This window comes from Theobroma cacao, chromosome 2 (genome assembly GCF_000208745.1).
Source record: "Theobroma cacao cultivar B97-61/B2 chromosome 2, Criollo_cocoa_genome_V2, whole genome shotgun sequence".
Classification (NCBI taxonomy): Eukaryota; Viridiplantae; Streptophyta; class Magnoliopsida; order Malvales; family Malvaceae; genus Theobroma; species Theobroma cacao.
In genome coordinates this window covers 9,277,556-9,293,970 of record NC_030851.1, presented here as the reverse complement: position 1 = coordinate 9,293,970, position 16,415 = coordinate 9,277,556, and the positions used below count along the sequence as shown (strand labels likewise).

General features: G+C 32.4%; 1 protein-coding gene across 7 annotated transcripts; it reads left to right on the top strand.

Moving 5' to 3' along the window:
• Positions 572–10,381, top strand: LOC108660784. 7 transcript variants are annotated; one of them, XR_001926471.1, is made up of 2 exons: positions 572–654; positions 1,054–1,088. XR_001926471.1 is itself a non-coding variant. In XM_018115159.1 (2 exons), exon 2 carries the CDS (start codon positions 9,389–9,391, stop codon positions 10,235–10,237), a length of 849 nt encoding a protein of 282 aa, XP_017970648.1. In that variant the 5' UTR covers positions 572–654; positions 9,378–9,388; the 3' UTR covers positions 10,238–10,381. The 7 variants fall into 7 exon arrangements, 2 of the variants coding, with proteins under 2 accessions (XP_017970648.1, XP_017970647.1); XR_001926470.1 differs by having other exon boundaries at positions 1,023–1,060; XR_001926468.1 differs by having other exon boundaries at positions 1,017–1,055.

Genomic DNA, 16,415 nt, shown 5'->3' with positions numbered 1-16,415 from the left:
CATGATGAACCCATGCTGGCCGAATTTGAGAGGAGAGGTTTTGAGCATTGATTTTGCTAGATTTCAAGTTAATTAAGTGTTTTTGGTTGTTTAGTAATGGAAAGTATGAAAATCTAGCAAGAAATCACTTTGTTCTTCACAAACCCACAAGAGGCCTAATTTTCTAGGGAGGATATTGAGGCTGAAATTGATGATATTTCATGATATTTTGGTGGTATTTAATGATTGGTGAGGCTAGAAATTTAATGGAAAATTTTAGCAGGAAAATCTAAATTTTTACCTAATGTATAGACATGTGCGATTTATGGTTCGGACTGATAAATTGAATTACATTCACAGTCATTGAGGTATTTTAAGTATAATTGGAGTGTAGAAAGTGAAAGAAATCGATTTGGAGTTAAATTGGAGGTTTTAGCCAATTACACCGAGAATAGTACGAATTAGGTCGAATACCGTATTTAAACGGTTATTCGGACATTTTTGCATTCCATATCATGCATTAGTAGTCTAAATTAGTTTAATTTCGATTTAGTACCAATGTAGTAAGTTTCTTGATTTTGTACTATGTCAAGTGGTGAATCCTCCGATAAAGGTAAGGAAATTGTACCCGAAGATCGGTAGTCAGAGTACTCTAGAAATTCGACTCCTGAAATAGTGAGTAACCTTACCATCATTTTAATTATCTAAAGTATGTTTTAATCAATTTTGGTGAAATTTTATGAAAATGAGTTTAAATGGTAAATTTTTGTGTTTTACAAACAAAATGTGTTTACATAAAAAGATTTTATAAATTGTCTTGAAATTGAATAATGATTTTGAAAAAGAGAGTAATTGGAGACCATCGGTATGTTGTAAATTTATTATTGAAATTGATGGCTTATGTTATATTGTTCTTGTGTTGGCATGACTAGTTGTGCTGTATTTTATGAATTGTATGAATTGTTTTATTTTACCATTGCAGGCTGGGTAGTAAAATATTAGCCCTGTCATGCTGTCAAAATTTTATTGTATAGTAGGTTTAGCTTACTGCAGTAAGCAGATTCTGTGGACCAGCCTATTAGAGGGGCACGAAATCCGGATATATATATATATGTACCTCGGTCGGAGAGGCGCGTAGGGTATCTCCTGAGGTATGGACAAAGTTCAGGTCACGCCGAACCACCTCGTGATGATGAACTCCACTAACGCCAATGAATGGTTGTGCTTTTCAAACTAAAAATATGTTTACATGTATATGAACTTTTTAACAACTTTAGTGGACTCAGTTAGATGCCTCGACCAAGGTATCCCCGAGAATGATTTTGACAGGAGCCAAGCTTTTAAGATACTCATAAGCCATGTTGAATATTTAAATGAAATGAATATTTATGTTATGAAATACATATTGAGATGAAATATTTTAATTATCTCCTTTTACTCAACTTTAGATATTTCGGATGATGTTTGTTTACTCACTGGGATTATATAATTTCACCACCCTCATTTCCATCCATTTTAGGCTTAGATTAGGCTGTAAATAGCTGATTTCATCGAGGACTACTATTGGATTTGCGTTCTCCAAACTGTAGGTTCACAGTCCTCTTTACTTTTCGTTATTTGGGGGCCCACTGGTCATTGTAAATTAAATTAAATACTCTGGTTTACTGTATTACAGTATGTCTGAATTTACTTTGCTTTTACGCTACAAAAATTATTTACGTATAACTCTAAAAATATTGTTTAATAAGAAAATAGAATATTTTACTTAATATTTATTTTATTTTCTTATTATATCCAAATAATCATAATTTCGTTTTAAACGAATGTTTTAAACATCTAAATTTATTTTTGATTTTGAAATATGTGTTCAGCACTTGTATACTACATTATTAGCTGGTTTTGAAATTTTTAAAAAAATGACCAAAATACCCTTGTGAGACGAAAATTAATATTTTATTTTATTTGTTTTAAGTTGGAAACAGCTTAAAATCTTTTAGAACACGATATTTGGCAATGGTTGCTCACAAGGGAAATGAGAAACTAATATTAAAGCCTTGCAGGGTTTCGGGTTAACATTTCGGGTAATGAGTGTCTACGGAGACACCGCGAAGGTTGTCATGGGCTAAATGGGAGTACCGGGTCGTGACATATAACCTATTTTTTTCCTTTCCCCTTTCACTTTCCTTTTTCCTTTTCTCTCTCTTCAACGGATTCCTCCCCCTTCTCTCTATGATAAAAAACCTAAAAACATTCAACCCTATCTCCTTCTTCTTCACCCTTTAAAACAACCTCAAAAACCTTTAAACATCTTCTTTCTTTTCCAATCAGAATCTCAAGAACTCTAAATCTCACCCCCGTAACTCATGAAAATCAAAAAAGAAAATCTCTTTTTTCCCTCTGATTGCCTCTTATTCTTTTCGTAGATTTTGGTATTTTTTTTATTTTTTTGGTTGTGGTATTATGTTGGTTGGTAAAATAGGAAAGCTAACATTTTCGACTCTAGGTTACTTAGGATTTGCAGTAGGGATTTCTAGGGTCTTTGTTCGAGGGTTTTCTGAAATTTTTAGGTTTTTTTTTTTGCTAGGCTCAAAGCTGTGATTTTTTTCTTTCCCAGGTTCTTTTTTTTTTTTAAATTCCCAACCCCTTATTAAGTTGAGAAAAGGCAATTTTATAATTCTCTTTTGATGCTAGGGGATGCAGCCACTTGTTATCCCCAGCATCGTGAAGCCATTGCCCAACGCGAATTTTTGTTTCTGGTATAGTCAAGGTGTTCTTGGCAGGGTGCAAACGCACCCTGCTAAACTAGTCTTTTTTTCTTTTTTTTATATTTTATTTTTTTGTTCTTTATGCTTCCAAAATAGTCTATAATTTAGCAAGTTTTAATTCTTAATTATTGCTTTTAATCTTGTTTAGTTTGTTTGATTTGAAATTCTAATTTCACTATTTTCTGGGTCTGTTTTCGAGCCACAAACTAAAGTTCCAAGCTTAACTTTACATTGGATTTAAAATTAACTTAAACTATGAAACCAATAAAAATAATATAACAAAATAATATAATAAAAGCACATAAAAAAATTGTGTCTACAACTACCAATAAAAACTTACTAAAAATATAAAAAAGAAAAGGAAAGGCAAATGGGTTTTGCAAAAAAAAAAAATAATGTGACAAAGAATAATGCCTTAAAACCATGAATCTTCGATACACATTGTTAAAGCTAAAGATAAAAGTTTCAAAAGTTTAAATCCATTTAACATTAAAGTACTAAAAAAAAAAACTTTGCATGGCTGGAAACTTGAATCAACCAAAAATCGAACATAAAATGTCTAAGGGTAAAAAAAAATTTATAATGGGAAATAGAAAATCTCAATTTTTAGCTTTACACTTCACAATAGGAATCTTGAAAACTTTTTTGTACTTGGAGAACAAAATAAACACAAGATCACACAAAGAAAAATAAAACAATAAATGAAAAAGCAAGTTAAAAACAAACCCAACAGTGGGAAAAAAAACACCGTCAATTGAAAAAAAAAACTATAAATACATTGAGAAAAACAAAAGAATTCAAATACAAAAACCTAAAACAGTATAGAAAAGTTCACAACCTATAAAAAAAATATGATAAAATTATGGAAAAAAAAACTAAAATCTCATTATAAAAAACAAAAGAAATCAAATACCAAAACCTAAAGCAACATGCAAAAGAGCATAACTTACAAAAAAATACAATAAAATTCATCAGAAAACCCACATACAAAATATATATAAGTAAACACGAAATATACAATGATGAAAGTTAGCAAATAATTTATAAATAAAGTTGCTGCTAATGAAATTTTACTAAAAATATAAAAATAAGAGAAGATAGATGAGTTTTGTAGAAGAAAAGTAATTTAACAGAGAACAATGCCTTAAAACCATGGATCTTAGAGACATATTGGTAAAGCTAAAAATAAAAGTTTCAAAACTTCATATCCATTTAACATTAAAATATTAAAAAATAAAAGAGTTTTGCATGGCTAGAAACTTGAATCAACCAAAAACCAAACATAAGGCACTTTGGCACAGTAACTAATGTTTAATGATAAAAAACATAATAGTGGAAAGTGAGAAATCTTAACTCTTAACCTTGCACTTCACAATGCAAATCTTGGACTATTTTATATATAGAGATCAAAATAAAGCCAACATCAGACAAAGAAAAACCGAACAATAAATGAAAATGCAAAGTAAAAAACAAACTCAATATTAGGAGAAAAACATGTCGATGGGAAAAAAACTAAAAGCCCACAGAGAGAAACAAAAGAAATGAAATAAAAAAAATAAAGAGTAAATAACAAATAAATATCCAAATACCAAATGGTGAAGCTGTTAGGAATTTTGAGAATATGGTGCCTCGGAAAGCAAGTATATTCTCATACTTAATTTCATTAAATTTGTAATGAAAGTACATTTTGATAATAAGACGAAGAGTTTGTTTTAAGTAAGCATTCATTATCAAGTTATTAAGGTACCATGATTCTATTGGGATATTAAAATACATTTGTATGAAGAGTCATACATAAAAGACATAATTTTAATTGAATCTAAAAATTATTCACAACCATATAATAAAACTGGTCACTTTATTGTGTTAAGGCAGTAGTGTCCAAATTACTTCCAACAAAATGAATATGATTTACTTCGAGGGAATGATGAGTTTCAAATCATCGAAATGGTTGATTTCGAGTAATGACACTATAACATGAACTAGAATCATGTGAGAATTAAATTTAAGTTTAACCGTGACTTAAATCTTAATCTCACACTTATGCATTTGCTTATAGTAGAACCGAAATCCTGATGGATAATGGACTCATGTTTAATTTCCTTATAATCTTTGATTTACCATGAGCATGATCATCATAAAGTGTTGATCTAGACTCCATATTTTGGGATTATAATCGAGACTAACATCTGGGAACATATATCCAAATAATGGAGTTCATAGCATTAACATCATTTTTAATAATTTCAAAAAATTGGTGATTAATCTGGGCTCAATGGATTGATGAATTACCTACTCATCACATCTAGATACTCAAAAAATTAGATCTTAAATATTGAATCACTAATTGGATGAAATTTGAGACTAAGGGATAAAATTGATATAAAAGGTAAAACGGTAATTTCACTTTTTATCATTCGATGTTTATAAGGGTTCACAATATAAGGTTTGTAATTGGACAACTAATAATTAATATCAAGCAGTGAATTATTTCTTATAATTATAGTTAATCCAAGAGAGCAACCATGAATCTATGGTGGAGTGATTTCATTGTTAATAAGCTTGAATTATTTTTTGGCTAAATTTTTTGAAAGAAAATAACCATTAATTTTTAGGAAGAAAAGAGAGACAAAATCGACTGTCATCTTGTAATTTAGCATTCCATACCTTGTCCACTCAAGGTTCAAGTTGAAAGCATTCTTGAAGAATAAGTGGTAAACTTGTGGGTCAAGAAATTATTCATTGGTGTGATGGTGTCCAAAAATAAAAATCTCAAAATAAAAGGTATATTTTTTCTTACTTAATAGATTCTTATTTTTTTTTAGGATGTGATTATATTACTTGCAATAAGAATTGTAGACACTGTAATTTTGCTTAGATAAACAAAAAATTTAAAAATTAATTAATTAAATAATTAGAAACAAAATTAAAAAATTAAAAAAAGAAAAAAAAGTATTAGTAAGGCGGGGACGCCTTGCCAGTACCAGGCACCACTACAGTGCCAGACGCAAAAAATTCGCGTCTGACAGTGTAGTGGAATGGAGCCTGCAGAATGAAGCATGAAGAATGGGGTATAAAAACCCCATTGTAGCACAACAAAATGGGGGCATTCGGAGCAAAAAATCAAAAAACAACAGCAGCAAACAAAAAAAAAAAACCTTAGTTTAGCAGCCAGAATCAACCCCAAAAACAAGCAAAAAACCCATAAAAATACACAATGATATAGTAGAGAAACATAGTAGCTTGGTTGAAGGATCTTTTTTAGTTTGAGTTTTTAGGGATTTTTTTATTTTATTTTATTTTTGGTTTTAGTGAGGGATTTCGGTGGTAGAAGGTTGGCAAAGTAATATTGTGGGTGTTTGGTGACTGCACAGCTAGCGAAAGGAGGGAAGATCGGAGTTATTTGGACCAATCTAGACTTTGCCGATGGTGAAAGGAGGGTGAGGAAGGAAAAGCTTAGAGAGAAGTAGGGGAATCGGTGGTTAGAGAGAGAAACAAAAAGAGAAAGTGAGAAAAAGAATAGAGAAAGGAAGATGGGAAAATGGGTTTGTTGACTAAGGTTTCTCTATCAAACGGCGTCATTTTGGTTTTAGAAGCAAAAGTGGAGTAAAAGAGTGTTGTTTAGAGAATAAAGGGAGAGCTGGAGGCTTGGGAAGTGTATTAAAGGAAAAAGTCTAGATCGTGTAGCACACAGAAGGAGGCTTGAAAGTCTTTAAAGCCTAGTAGTCTCAAGCTATTTCTAGGTAAGTTTTAATTCTTTTCCTTTTGGTTAATCTGTGAGTTTGAGATTTTGAGTTTATTTATGTGATTTATATATGTTTGAGTCTAGCAAAGTTAGGAATATAAAGAAATAAAAATAAGATTTTTATAGAAATAAAATAAATTGAAAACATAGAAAGATTTATTATACGTGTATATATATATATAGTATGGATATTAAGAACAAAGAGATAAAAATAAAAAAATAAAAATGAATAGAAAAACTGTAGAAATATATATATATATATTTAGTATTGATACTTTTATGTCAACGGCATTACAAAGAAGTTAACTTCATTGTGTTTGTGAATATAAAACATTTAATGTTTTTCAAGAAGTCTATTGTCCTCTGGTTGTTTCTAGAAAACATAAGAAAGGTGGATTACTTTCCAGTTTATTAACTTTTAGTATAATAAATTCATTACTTTATGGCTAGAGTGGCATATATTAGTTGCTGAGTGTCATTAGAGACTTGTTTCTAAAGTCTGTTAAAAGGAAAAGTGAAAGGTCTGGAGTTAAATTGGAATAATTCGTTGTGGTTCAAAAATTTCATGGAACATGAACCTAGGAATTTCTTATGTGTTTTTTTTTTTCAAAAACAAGGGGTATATTTATGTAAATAAAGTATAATAATATAATAAGTATAAAGAAATAAGAAAGTTTTGGTTATTAAAAATAGAGTAGGAAATAACATATATATATATATATATATAATATAAGTATTGAAGATAACATTAAATTATACCGATGATGGGATGATTGGTCGGGATGCGAGAAGTCACAATCCCGAGCTAATTTTTTCTAGGTTTGGAATCCGAATTAAGGCTCCACCAGTACAATGGGAGGGCCTCGATTCTGAGTTTTCGATATTTTTATTTTAAATAAATAAAATTTTATTATATATAAAAAATTAGTCAAGAATAAAAAATATATAAATAATTAAAATAAAAAAAATAATTAATTTCACAAACATAACATATATTTTTATTACAACATGCATACCATTGCATATAAGTATTTTTGTTTATGAGTTAAGTCCCGATGATGAAATTTTCCAAGGATCTTGCGAAGGCGAGTATTTCTTGAAAAGTACCTTATGTGAAAGATGTCCCCGGATCCCACCAGTATGATGGGAGGGCTCGGGGAAACATCTCTAATAAAAGGCTTCCGCTCGTATTAGGTTCATTATTCACAAAACATTATTTTTTAAAGAAAAACATACGATAACCCCGATGATAGGATTTATTCGTTGAATTTGCGAAGGCGAATTTCTCGGATAATTCCTTAGGTGAGAGAACACCCCGGATCCCACCAGTATGATGGGCGAATCCAAGAGAACGTCATCGATAAAAGGTTATTCATCCGATATTTTTCATCTCAAACCATGCATTTCATCTTGCCTCACATTTGCATTCTATTTTAGGTTAAATATGAGATAAAATAAGAGAATTATAACTAAGGAAATATAGTGAACTTAAAAAATTAAAGCCTAATAGGATAATCTAAAAAATGGTACCGTTCATGGAACGGGCATCCTGGGGGTGCTAATCTTTCCTCGGGCGTAACTGTACTCCCGAGCCTAGATCAAGAAAATCGTAAATCAGTTTAAAGTTCTCTTCGGCGGACTTAAAATTAATTTAAGGCTTCGTCGATTAGAATCAAGTCAATAGGTGGCTAATCGCACCTAATAAAAAAGATTGGTGGCGACTCCTAGTTTTAGAGTTTTCACTCGCGTCTGGCAGTCGGGTTCCCAGACCCACATGTTACAACAATTGGCAACTCCACTAGAGACTGCCGAGAGTCGAACCATTAAATAATAATAGGTTATCCAAGGCTTTAAATAATTCAATGTTTCCTTAGTATTAATGATTTGCTCTACATATTTTGTTTGATGCATTTTTTTATCTCATATTTATTACTTTATTACTTTCAATAATTGTGGGGATTTAGGATAGAGGGATGTGAGATTGTTGGTCCAAAATTGATGTTTTCCTTCAAACACACAACACATTTTGCATTCATGCATAAGCCCTCTACCCTGGTCATGTCTATTTTTAGGAGGGAGTTTAGTAGCTATGCTCTCGTGAGGTGATAACCTTCGCACGACTAGTGAAGACTCCCACTCAAATCGAACCTAGTCCGTTTGAAACTTGTAATGGGTGAGGACTGGGGTGCTTTACTAGTCCGCATGGATGACAGTGAGGAACGATTTGGGAACCTTTAGCTTCGTTTGTAACCTAAACTCAGCATATGGAAAATTGTGAGTAGTCTTCCTTTAGGTAAAGCCATTTCAACATACTGTGAAGGAGGTACCCTTAAATAGGAACACATGAAGGATTACTTCTCAGTCTCTCTATTTTGATTTCTTGCATAACATTATGGAAATAAAAAAAAAGAAAAAAATGTAAAGAAAGGAAAAAAAACAAAGGTCTTCCATTTAAATAAGAATGAAAAGAGAAATAAAAAGGGTTTTTCATTAAAAAATTGAAAAAAAAAGGAAAAAGGATTTTAATTTTAAATAGATCTTCCACTTTTCATTTCTATATGATTTTAAAAAAAAATGGTTTTTATTGTACTCGCATTGCATGTACAGTGTTTAAATTTTCTTACATTTTGAGGGTACTCCATTGCATATCATTTTATCCATTCATCAAAGCATTATTGCATTTCATGCATTCATACACATGACATATTTGCATCCATATCCATGTATTCATCTTTTCTTTATTTCTAGCCATATTTATTCCCATAATAAAGAACCACACAGTTTTATTAGGTTTGAAGGATATAGAATAAATCCACATTTATGGAAAACATCTAGAAAGGTTTCAGTCAAATTTCAAAATTCCTTTTCTAATTTATATGAGTAAAAAGGGTTGAAGGATATGGAACATCAATTGGAAGCAAGGATAAGCACACTAGAGCGCAATCAAGAGGAGTTCAGACATGATCTTCGAGAGATGAAAGGACAGATTGCCAAATTGATGGAAATGGTTGAATGTCTCAACAGAACCAATGGGATTCACCCTCAAGAATTCCAATCGCTTCAAACTGAACCACGCCTCAAGCAACCATTGAAGGAAGGCCAATTTGTCCTTGATAGGACCAATATTTCGCTTAGTGACCCAAATAAAGATCAAGGTTTGAAAAAAGTTATAAAAGGGATGGATGAGTTCAATATGCAGATGATTGAATTGAAGAGCTCAATATCCAAGATGGGACCTCTAAGCCCTGCACCACCTTTAAACAGTGGTTTGCCACCAAGCACATACTTCCAACCTACCACTTTTCGACCAACTTTTCAACCCATGAACATTGGTCTACGTCCAAGTTTTCACCCTTGCCCAAGCACCTTTCAATCACCTTCTCAACAGGCTCCTCGAGCCCAACTGTTCACACAATCATCTATCACCCTTGCTCCTAGCCTATGTGTTATCCAAAAGCAATCTAAAAAGAAACAACCTAAACAATTGGATCTCATTCCCATTTCTTATGGAGAACTTTTTCGCCAATTGGTTCAGGATCACCTTGTTGCTGCTATGCCTATAGAACCCTTGAAACCTCCATATCCAAAGTGGTACAATCCAAATGCAAGATGCGATTATCATGGTGGAATCATGAGACATTCCATTGAAGATTATACTGCATTCAAGCATAAGGTACAAGCATTGATAGATGTAAAGTGGTTTGATCCAGCAAAGATGGTCGGACAGGGTGATAAGGTATCCAAATAGGCATCTAGGTGGCAAAAGTGGACTTTGTTAGGACTTTTTCTTTTTGAGTAAAAGTTTTAAGGTTTTAGGATAATTAATGTTTAGACATAGTTGTGCTTAATTTCTTTTAAAATTTGGATTTATGTTAGTGAACAATTATTAGAAAATGAATTTGTTCCTTGAATGATGCAAGAAAATTATCACAATTTGGATCAAATTTTGTTTCATAATAATAGGAAGGATTTCTAAAAAAAAGAAAACAACAACAAAATATATATATATATATATATATATAATAAAAGAATAAAACAAAAAATAGATGATTAATAGGAAAATAAATGTTTTACTACGACTTAGATTTTANACAAAAAAATGATGATTAATGGAAAAATAAATGTTTTACACAACTTAGATTTTTTTGTAATCTCATCATGCATAAAAGGTGCCCCGAATCATTCATCATCTATTGACTCATAAGTCATCTTGTCATGCATTTAAGCATCCATTGATTTTGACACCCATGCATTTATCATTCATCCACTTTTTTTGTAAGTACTGTCATTTAACTTCGCTACATACAATAAAAGGAGAGGCAACAATGTCATTGGTTTCATGGAATAAAAGATCTTTTTCCAAGTTTCGTATAAAGAATGAGTACATTTAGGAAGATCTCTAGTAAGGAAGAACTTATCACTCAATCTAATTTGTTTCCATTTTGTGCAAAGATAAAAGCTCGAGAAAACCCTTTGGCTGTTTGTGTGATACGTGGACTCAAATTAGAATCATGGGAGATGAACAGTCAAGACGAATGGACAAGATCGAGAAACGTCAGGATGAGATAAAGGAACAGTTAGAAAGGTTAATGGAGATGATTACTAGTAAAGAGGAAAGGTCTTTCGAAAGATCATCAGGTTTGCAAAGACAAAGCCAATTGCCCTTGACAAGGCAAATTGTGTCTCTTCCGGGGGTAAATTTCTCTGACCCAACTCCTACTCCTGACTTAATAATCCTGGAAAGCAAGAAAAATTGAAAGGAGAATCTTCTGAGCTAAATAAAGAATTGCAAATGCAACAAAAGCATAACCTTTTAGGTGAGCGTCTTAAAGCTATTGAAGGGATTGACATCTATGGTTCTATTGATGCAATAGATTGGTGTTTGGTACCTAATGTGATCATCCCACCTAAGTTCAAAATACTAGATTTTGAGAAATATGATGGAACTAAATGCCCAAAAGCTCATATCGCTATGTATTGTTAGAAGATGGCTGCACATGCACATGATGACAAGCTCCTGATACATTGCTTCCAAGACAGCCTCACTGGTGCTACAGCAAAGTGGTACGTCCAACTGGATCGCAATCGAATCCACACATGGAAGGACTTGGCTCGGGCGTTTGTAGCTCAATATAAACATGTTTTGGACATGGTCCCGGATAGGCTTTCTTTGCTGAACATGGAGAAGAGAGACACTGAGAGTTTTAAGGAATATGCTCAAAGATGGAAAAATGTCGCTGCACAGGTTCAACCACCTCTCACTGAAAAAGAAACAACAATGTTTTTTATTGGTACTCTACCCCCACCATACCATGATAGGCTAATCGAAAATGTTACCAGGAACTTCACTGACATAGTGATTTCAGGAGAGATGATTGAGAATGCAATTAAGAAGGGTAAAATCAAAGAGAATATTGTCAATAGCATGGAAAATTGTAATGCCTCAAAGAAAAGGAGAGGGGAGGCACAAGTTATCCCATGTGAAGAGCAACCATGGGCCATCAATCCATACCATCTTCATTCTGCATACCAACCTTCCTACCCCGCTCGGAATCATATTTCCCATAGCCTATGTCCCTATCAACCAATTCCACAACCAATTTTTCATCTAAGAGCACCCACACCTCCACTTATGCCTCAATCATTACCAAAACCAAACCTTCACCATTTGCCCATGCCAATCTCAAAACTTTTGCCTATACTAATTGAGAATCAATACCTTAGTCTGGTGTCAATGAAGATAGTTCTAAACCCATCGGCAAGGAATTATGACCCTAATGCTAAATGTGACTATCACATTGGGGATAATTGGACACTCAACAGAGAAATGTAGGCAATTGAAAGAGAAAATTGAAAATCTCATCAAGGATGGCAGTTTGACTCTTGAGCTTATAGAACGTTGAAAATCGGTTGTGCCATAGAGTGGTGTTCAGAAGTTGAAAAAGCCTCATGTCTCAAGCAAATTACTTGTAGGAAAAATGGATGATTCGGAGTTCTTATTTTGTAGTTAGATGCATGGCATGAGTACGATTTTGTTAAGAGTTGTAATTGAAGCATTAATGTTTTTGTTGAATGAAAATTTTTGAAGTTTTATGATGTGATACAATTGATTCAATAAAGGTTTTATAACATGTTTTCAAGATCATAAAAACAAAAAAAAAATCAAAAAAATATATACTAAAAAAAGAACAAAAAAAAAAGAAAGAAAGAAAGAAAAAAGGGTCATAAACGAAAAAAGGTTTTAGGCAATAAAATGTGCACATGATCTCGAAAGAATTGATGGTTACTGTTTAGAACAAACTTGTCCTTGCAAACATTTTCTAACCATTTCTTCAAACACTTTGGAGCCCAAGACCATTCAAATAAGGATATTCAAGAACTTGAGTCCAAAAGAAAACAAAGTTTTGAAGGTTTATTAACCTTATCATGTGATACCAAAAGACAATGATCTTTGTTTAGGCAATGACCAATGTTATAATTGATTGTTTTGCAAAATTTTTCTTTAAAAATCAAGCAAATCAGGCACTCTTGTAAAAACTCTGAATGTGGTAGGTTAATAAATGTCAAGACTATGCTAAAGTCTCAAATATGCCAAAACCTCTCAAATTTTTTTCAACTGTATACCAAATGTAAACCTTTCAAAACCATCATTGATCTTATTCTGGGGCATGATGACCAAAAACAAGATTACCCAATACCTCCAAGACACATTGGCTTTAAAAATAGCCCTTTTTCCCCTCTCATTTAGCAAAAGTGTTTCTTAAAAAAGTTGATCATGAGAAAGTGTTCTGATATTAGATCTTTGAAGGCTTCTAAGGAACATTTATCGTTAAGAGTTGTCTCCTGAGCCTTCATTTGAGTGGTTGATTAAGAAAGAAAACATTCTTGATAAATCCTTTCACTTTAGAAAGGTTGATTCAATCTTCAGTTGTGAAGTGAAAAAAAGAAAAAAAGAAAGTGAGTGAATGGCGAGGAAAGTTGATAGTGACATTATGCACTTGAAATACTCAAATGGTGTCAAAAGTGGAAAAATGAAGGAAAATAATCCTTTGATCTTAAATTGTTCTTTTCTAGGGATTTGCTCTTCAATATAAGTGACTATAGTTGAGATGATAAATGGCCATGTTTCATTTCCCCTTCATAAATGAGAAATTATCCACTTGCTACCCTTTTAAGCCTATTAAATTGTCTCTAAAATACACCTCAACCAAGGATCACCTCCCACATTGGGGGCAATATTGAAGAAAATTTTTTGTCAAAAGCATGGATGATAGAAGATTCATTTTGAAGGAAAAACGAACATCTGTTATATTATGGGAATTAGATGCGAAGTTGAGTTCTTGAAAGTTTCGAACTCAATCCATCAACATGAAGATTGAAAAAATGAATGAAGAAGAAAAAATGAAAATGAAAATTGAAAAAAGAAAGGAAGAAAAAAAGCATAGAAGAGAAATGATGGAAAAAGCATGCTTTGAGAAAGGACAAATGTCTTAAAAAGTGTCCTTAGAGCAATAATGAATGATCCTTGGTTTAATCACCTTTAAATACATGTTTTGGGCCTGTGTATCCATTTCTTTAAGAATCTTTAACCATAGTCTACATTACGTGCTTAAAGAATTCCATTTTGATCAAGTGTGGATACTTAAATTGAAGAGCTATCTTAGAGAAAGAGACCATCACATGAAAGATGAAACTTTGACTTTTTTTCTTTGTTAAAATTACATTCTTGAATCCCTTTAGTCATTTTGGACTAAGTTTGAGTTTTTCAAGTGCATGATGGAATAATGAATAAAAAAAATAAAAAGAAAAAAGCAAGTGAGAAAGATGAAGCTTTATGGCGAAAACCCGAAAGGGCAGTCTAGAGTGAAAATAAAGACAAAAAAAAAGAAAAAAAGTGAGTGAAAAAGATGAAGCTCTAGGGTGAAAACCCAAAAGGGTAATCTAAAGTGAAGATGGGAATTTATGAAGCCACTCATGATTCCAACTAAGGTGATAACAAGAAGCGCTAGAGATGGACCATTTCAGGGTAGTTGAATGCGTTGGACACCTTCCTAAAGGTTTAAGACTCTCAAGCACCCTTAAAGATTCAAGATCATTTGAAAAAAATCCATACTGAATTTTGAGTCTATCTTTGTCAAAATAACCTTCTACAATTTTAAGCCTGCAATAGCTAGTCTTGACATTTATCATCTTGCCACACATCATGAGGCTTAGAGAGTGTCAAATTTGATTGTGATTTGAAAAGAATCTTTTTGCAAAAAAAAAATCAATATACCTTTGTGAGCTCAGACAAAGAAACTTTAACTTTTTTTTCTTTTCCTCATGAAATGGTGAAAATCTTTATTGTTTACCAAGACCTTGATGTGTTAAACCATCCAATCCATATGAAAGACCAGATTGTCATTTGGCTCATCCAAAATCATTTCAAACAGTAATCATCAATTTTTAAAAGATTCAAGTATCACTTGTTGGAAAAATGTCAAAATGACTCAGTTTTGTTCCAAACTTGAAGTACCTTTAGTCATAAAAAAAATTGATTTTGTAGGGCAATTTTATCAAAATTCAAGATGCTTTGAAAGTAATGGAGAGTTCTTCATCTTTGTAAAGTAACTTCTGTTATTGTAATATGAAGATCAAAAGTTTTAAATGATGAGACAAGCATTTTTGTGAATCTTTTCTCAAGGATTAAGAGGCATGGAACCATTGAAATCAAATTTGAATTAGAACACGATCTCATGGGGGTATCCATCTTCGGGAAGTAACTTTAAGAATTGGGAATGATATGACAAGACTAGCAAGAAAGTTCTTTTGTGATAAAGTGATTGGCAATTGCATAAAAAGATCATAGAAGAGTGTGCAAAGATAGGAAGAAAGGTTTTCAATAGAGGAAGACACTGAAATGAAATGATGAGATAAAGGTAACTTTTCCTCCTGTCATGCAATCATGCACGCATGCACATGACCATGCAACAGTGAGGTTGAAATTTTTCTGTGCAATAGTCAATATTCAAACATATTTCTATGCATTGGGAAAGGAGAAAATCCATGCACCACAAAAAACTATGCAAAAACATCAAGTTTTGATTAATTTGAGAACCACTTTGAAACATTTCAGATAATTAATGTCAAGATTTTTAAAGTTACGTTGTCTCAGTTTTCGAGGAGCCACATTTTTTAAATCCTCTGGGCACATTCTGAAGACCTTGGGGCACATTATTCTCTTAAATCCTCCAGGTGCATGTTTTAAAACCTCCGGATAATTAGTATCAAGATTTTTTAAAGTTACGTTGCCTCAATTTTCGAGGAGCCACATTTCCTAAATCCTCTAGGTACATTCTGAAGACCTCCGGACACATTATTCTTTTAAAACCTCTAGATAGATTCTGAAGACCTTCGGACACATTATTCTCTTAAATCCTCCGGGTGCATCTTCTAAAACCTCCGAGTAATTAGTGTCAAGATTTTTTAAAGTTACGTTGCCTCAGTTTTCGAGGAGCCACATTTCTTAAATTCTCTGGGTACATTCTGAAGACCTTCGGGCACATTATTCTCTTACAATCTCCTGGTACATTTCCAAAACCTCCAAGTAATTAGTTTAAAGGTTTTTTTAAGTTACGTTACCTCAGTTTTCGAGGAGCTACATTTTTCCCTTAAAACCTCCGGGTATATTTTCAAAACCTCCGAGTACATTTTCAAAACCTTCGAGTACATTCTATAAAGTCTCCGGGTACATTTTCAAAACCTCCGGGCACATTTTTTCCTCAAAACCTCTGAGTAATCAGTTTCAAGATTTTTAAAGTTACGTTGCCTCAGCTTTGAGGAACCTCATTTAAACAACAAAAAAAAAACAAAACAAAAAAACAAAAAAAACACAAACAAACACAAAAAAAAAAGAAAAAAACAAAAACAAAAACACAAAAAAAAAA

Coding starts and splice junctions, on each gene's coding strand:
- LOC108660784 (XM_018115158.1), top strand. CDS start 5,495: ATGGTGTCCAAAAATAAAAATCTCAAAATAAAAG. Junction 5,529..9,377: donor TAAAAATCTCAAAATAAAAG/GTATATTTTTTC, acceptor ATGAGTAAAAAG/GGTTGAAGGATATGGAACAT.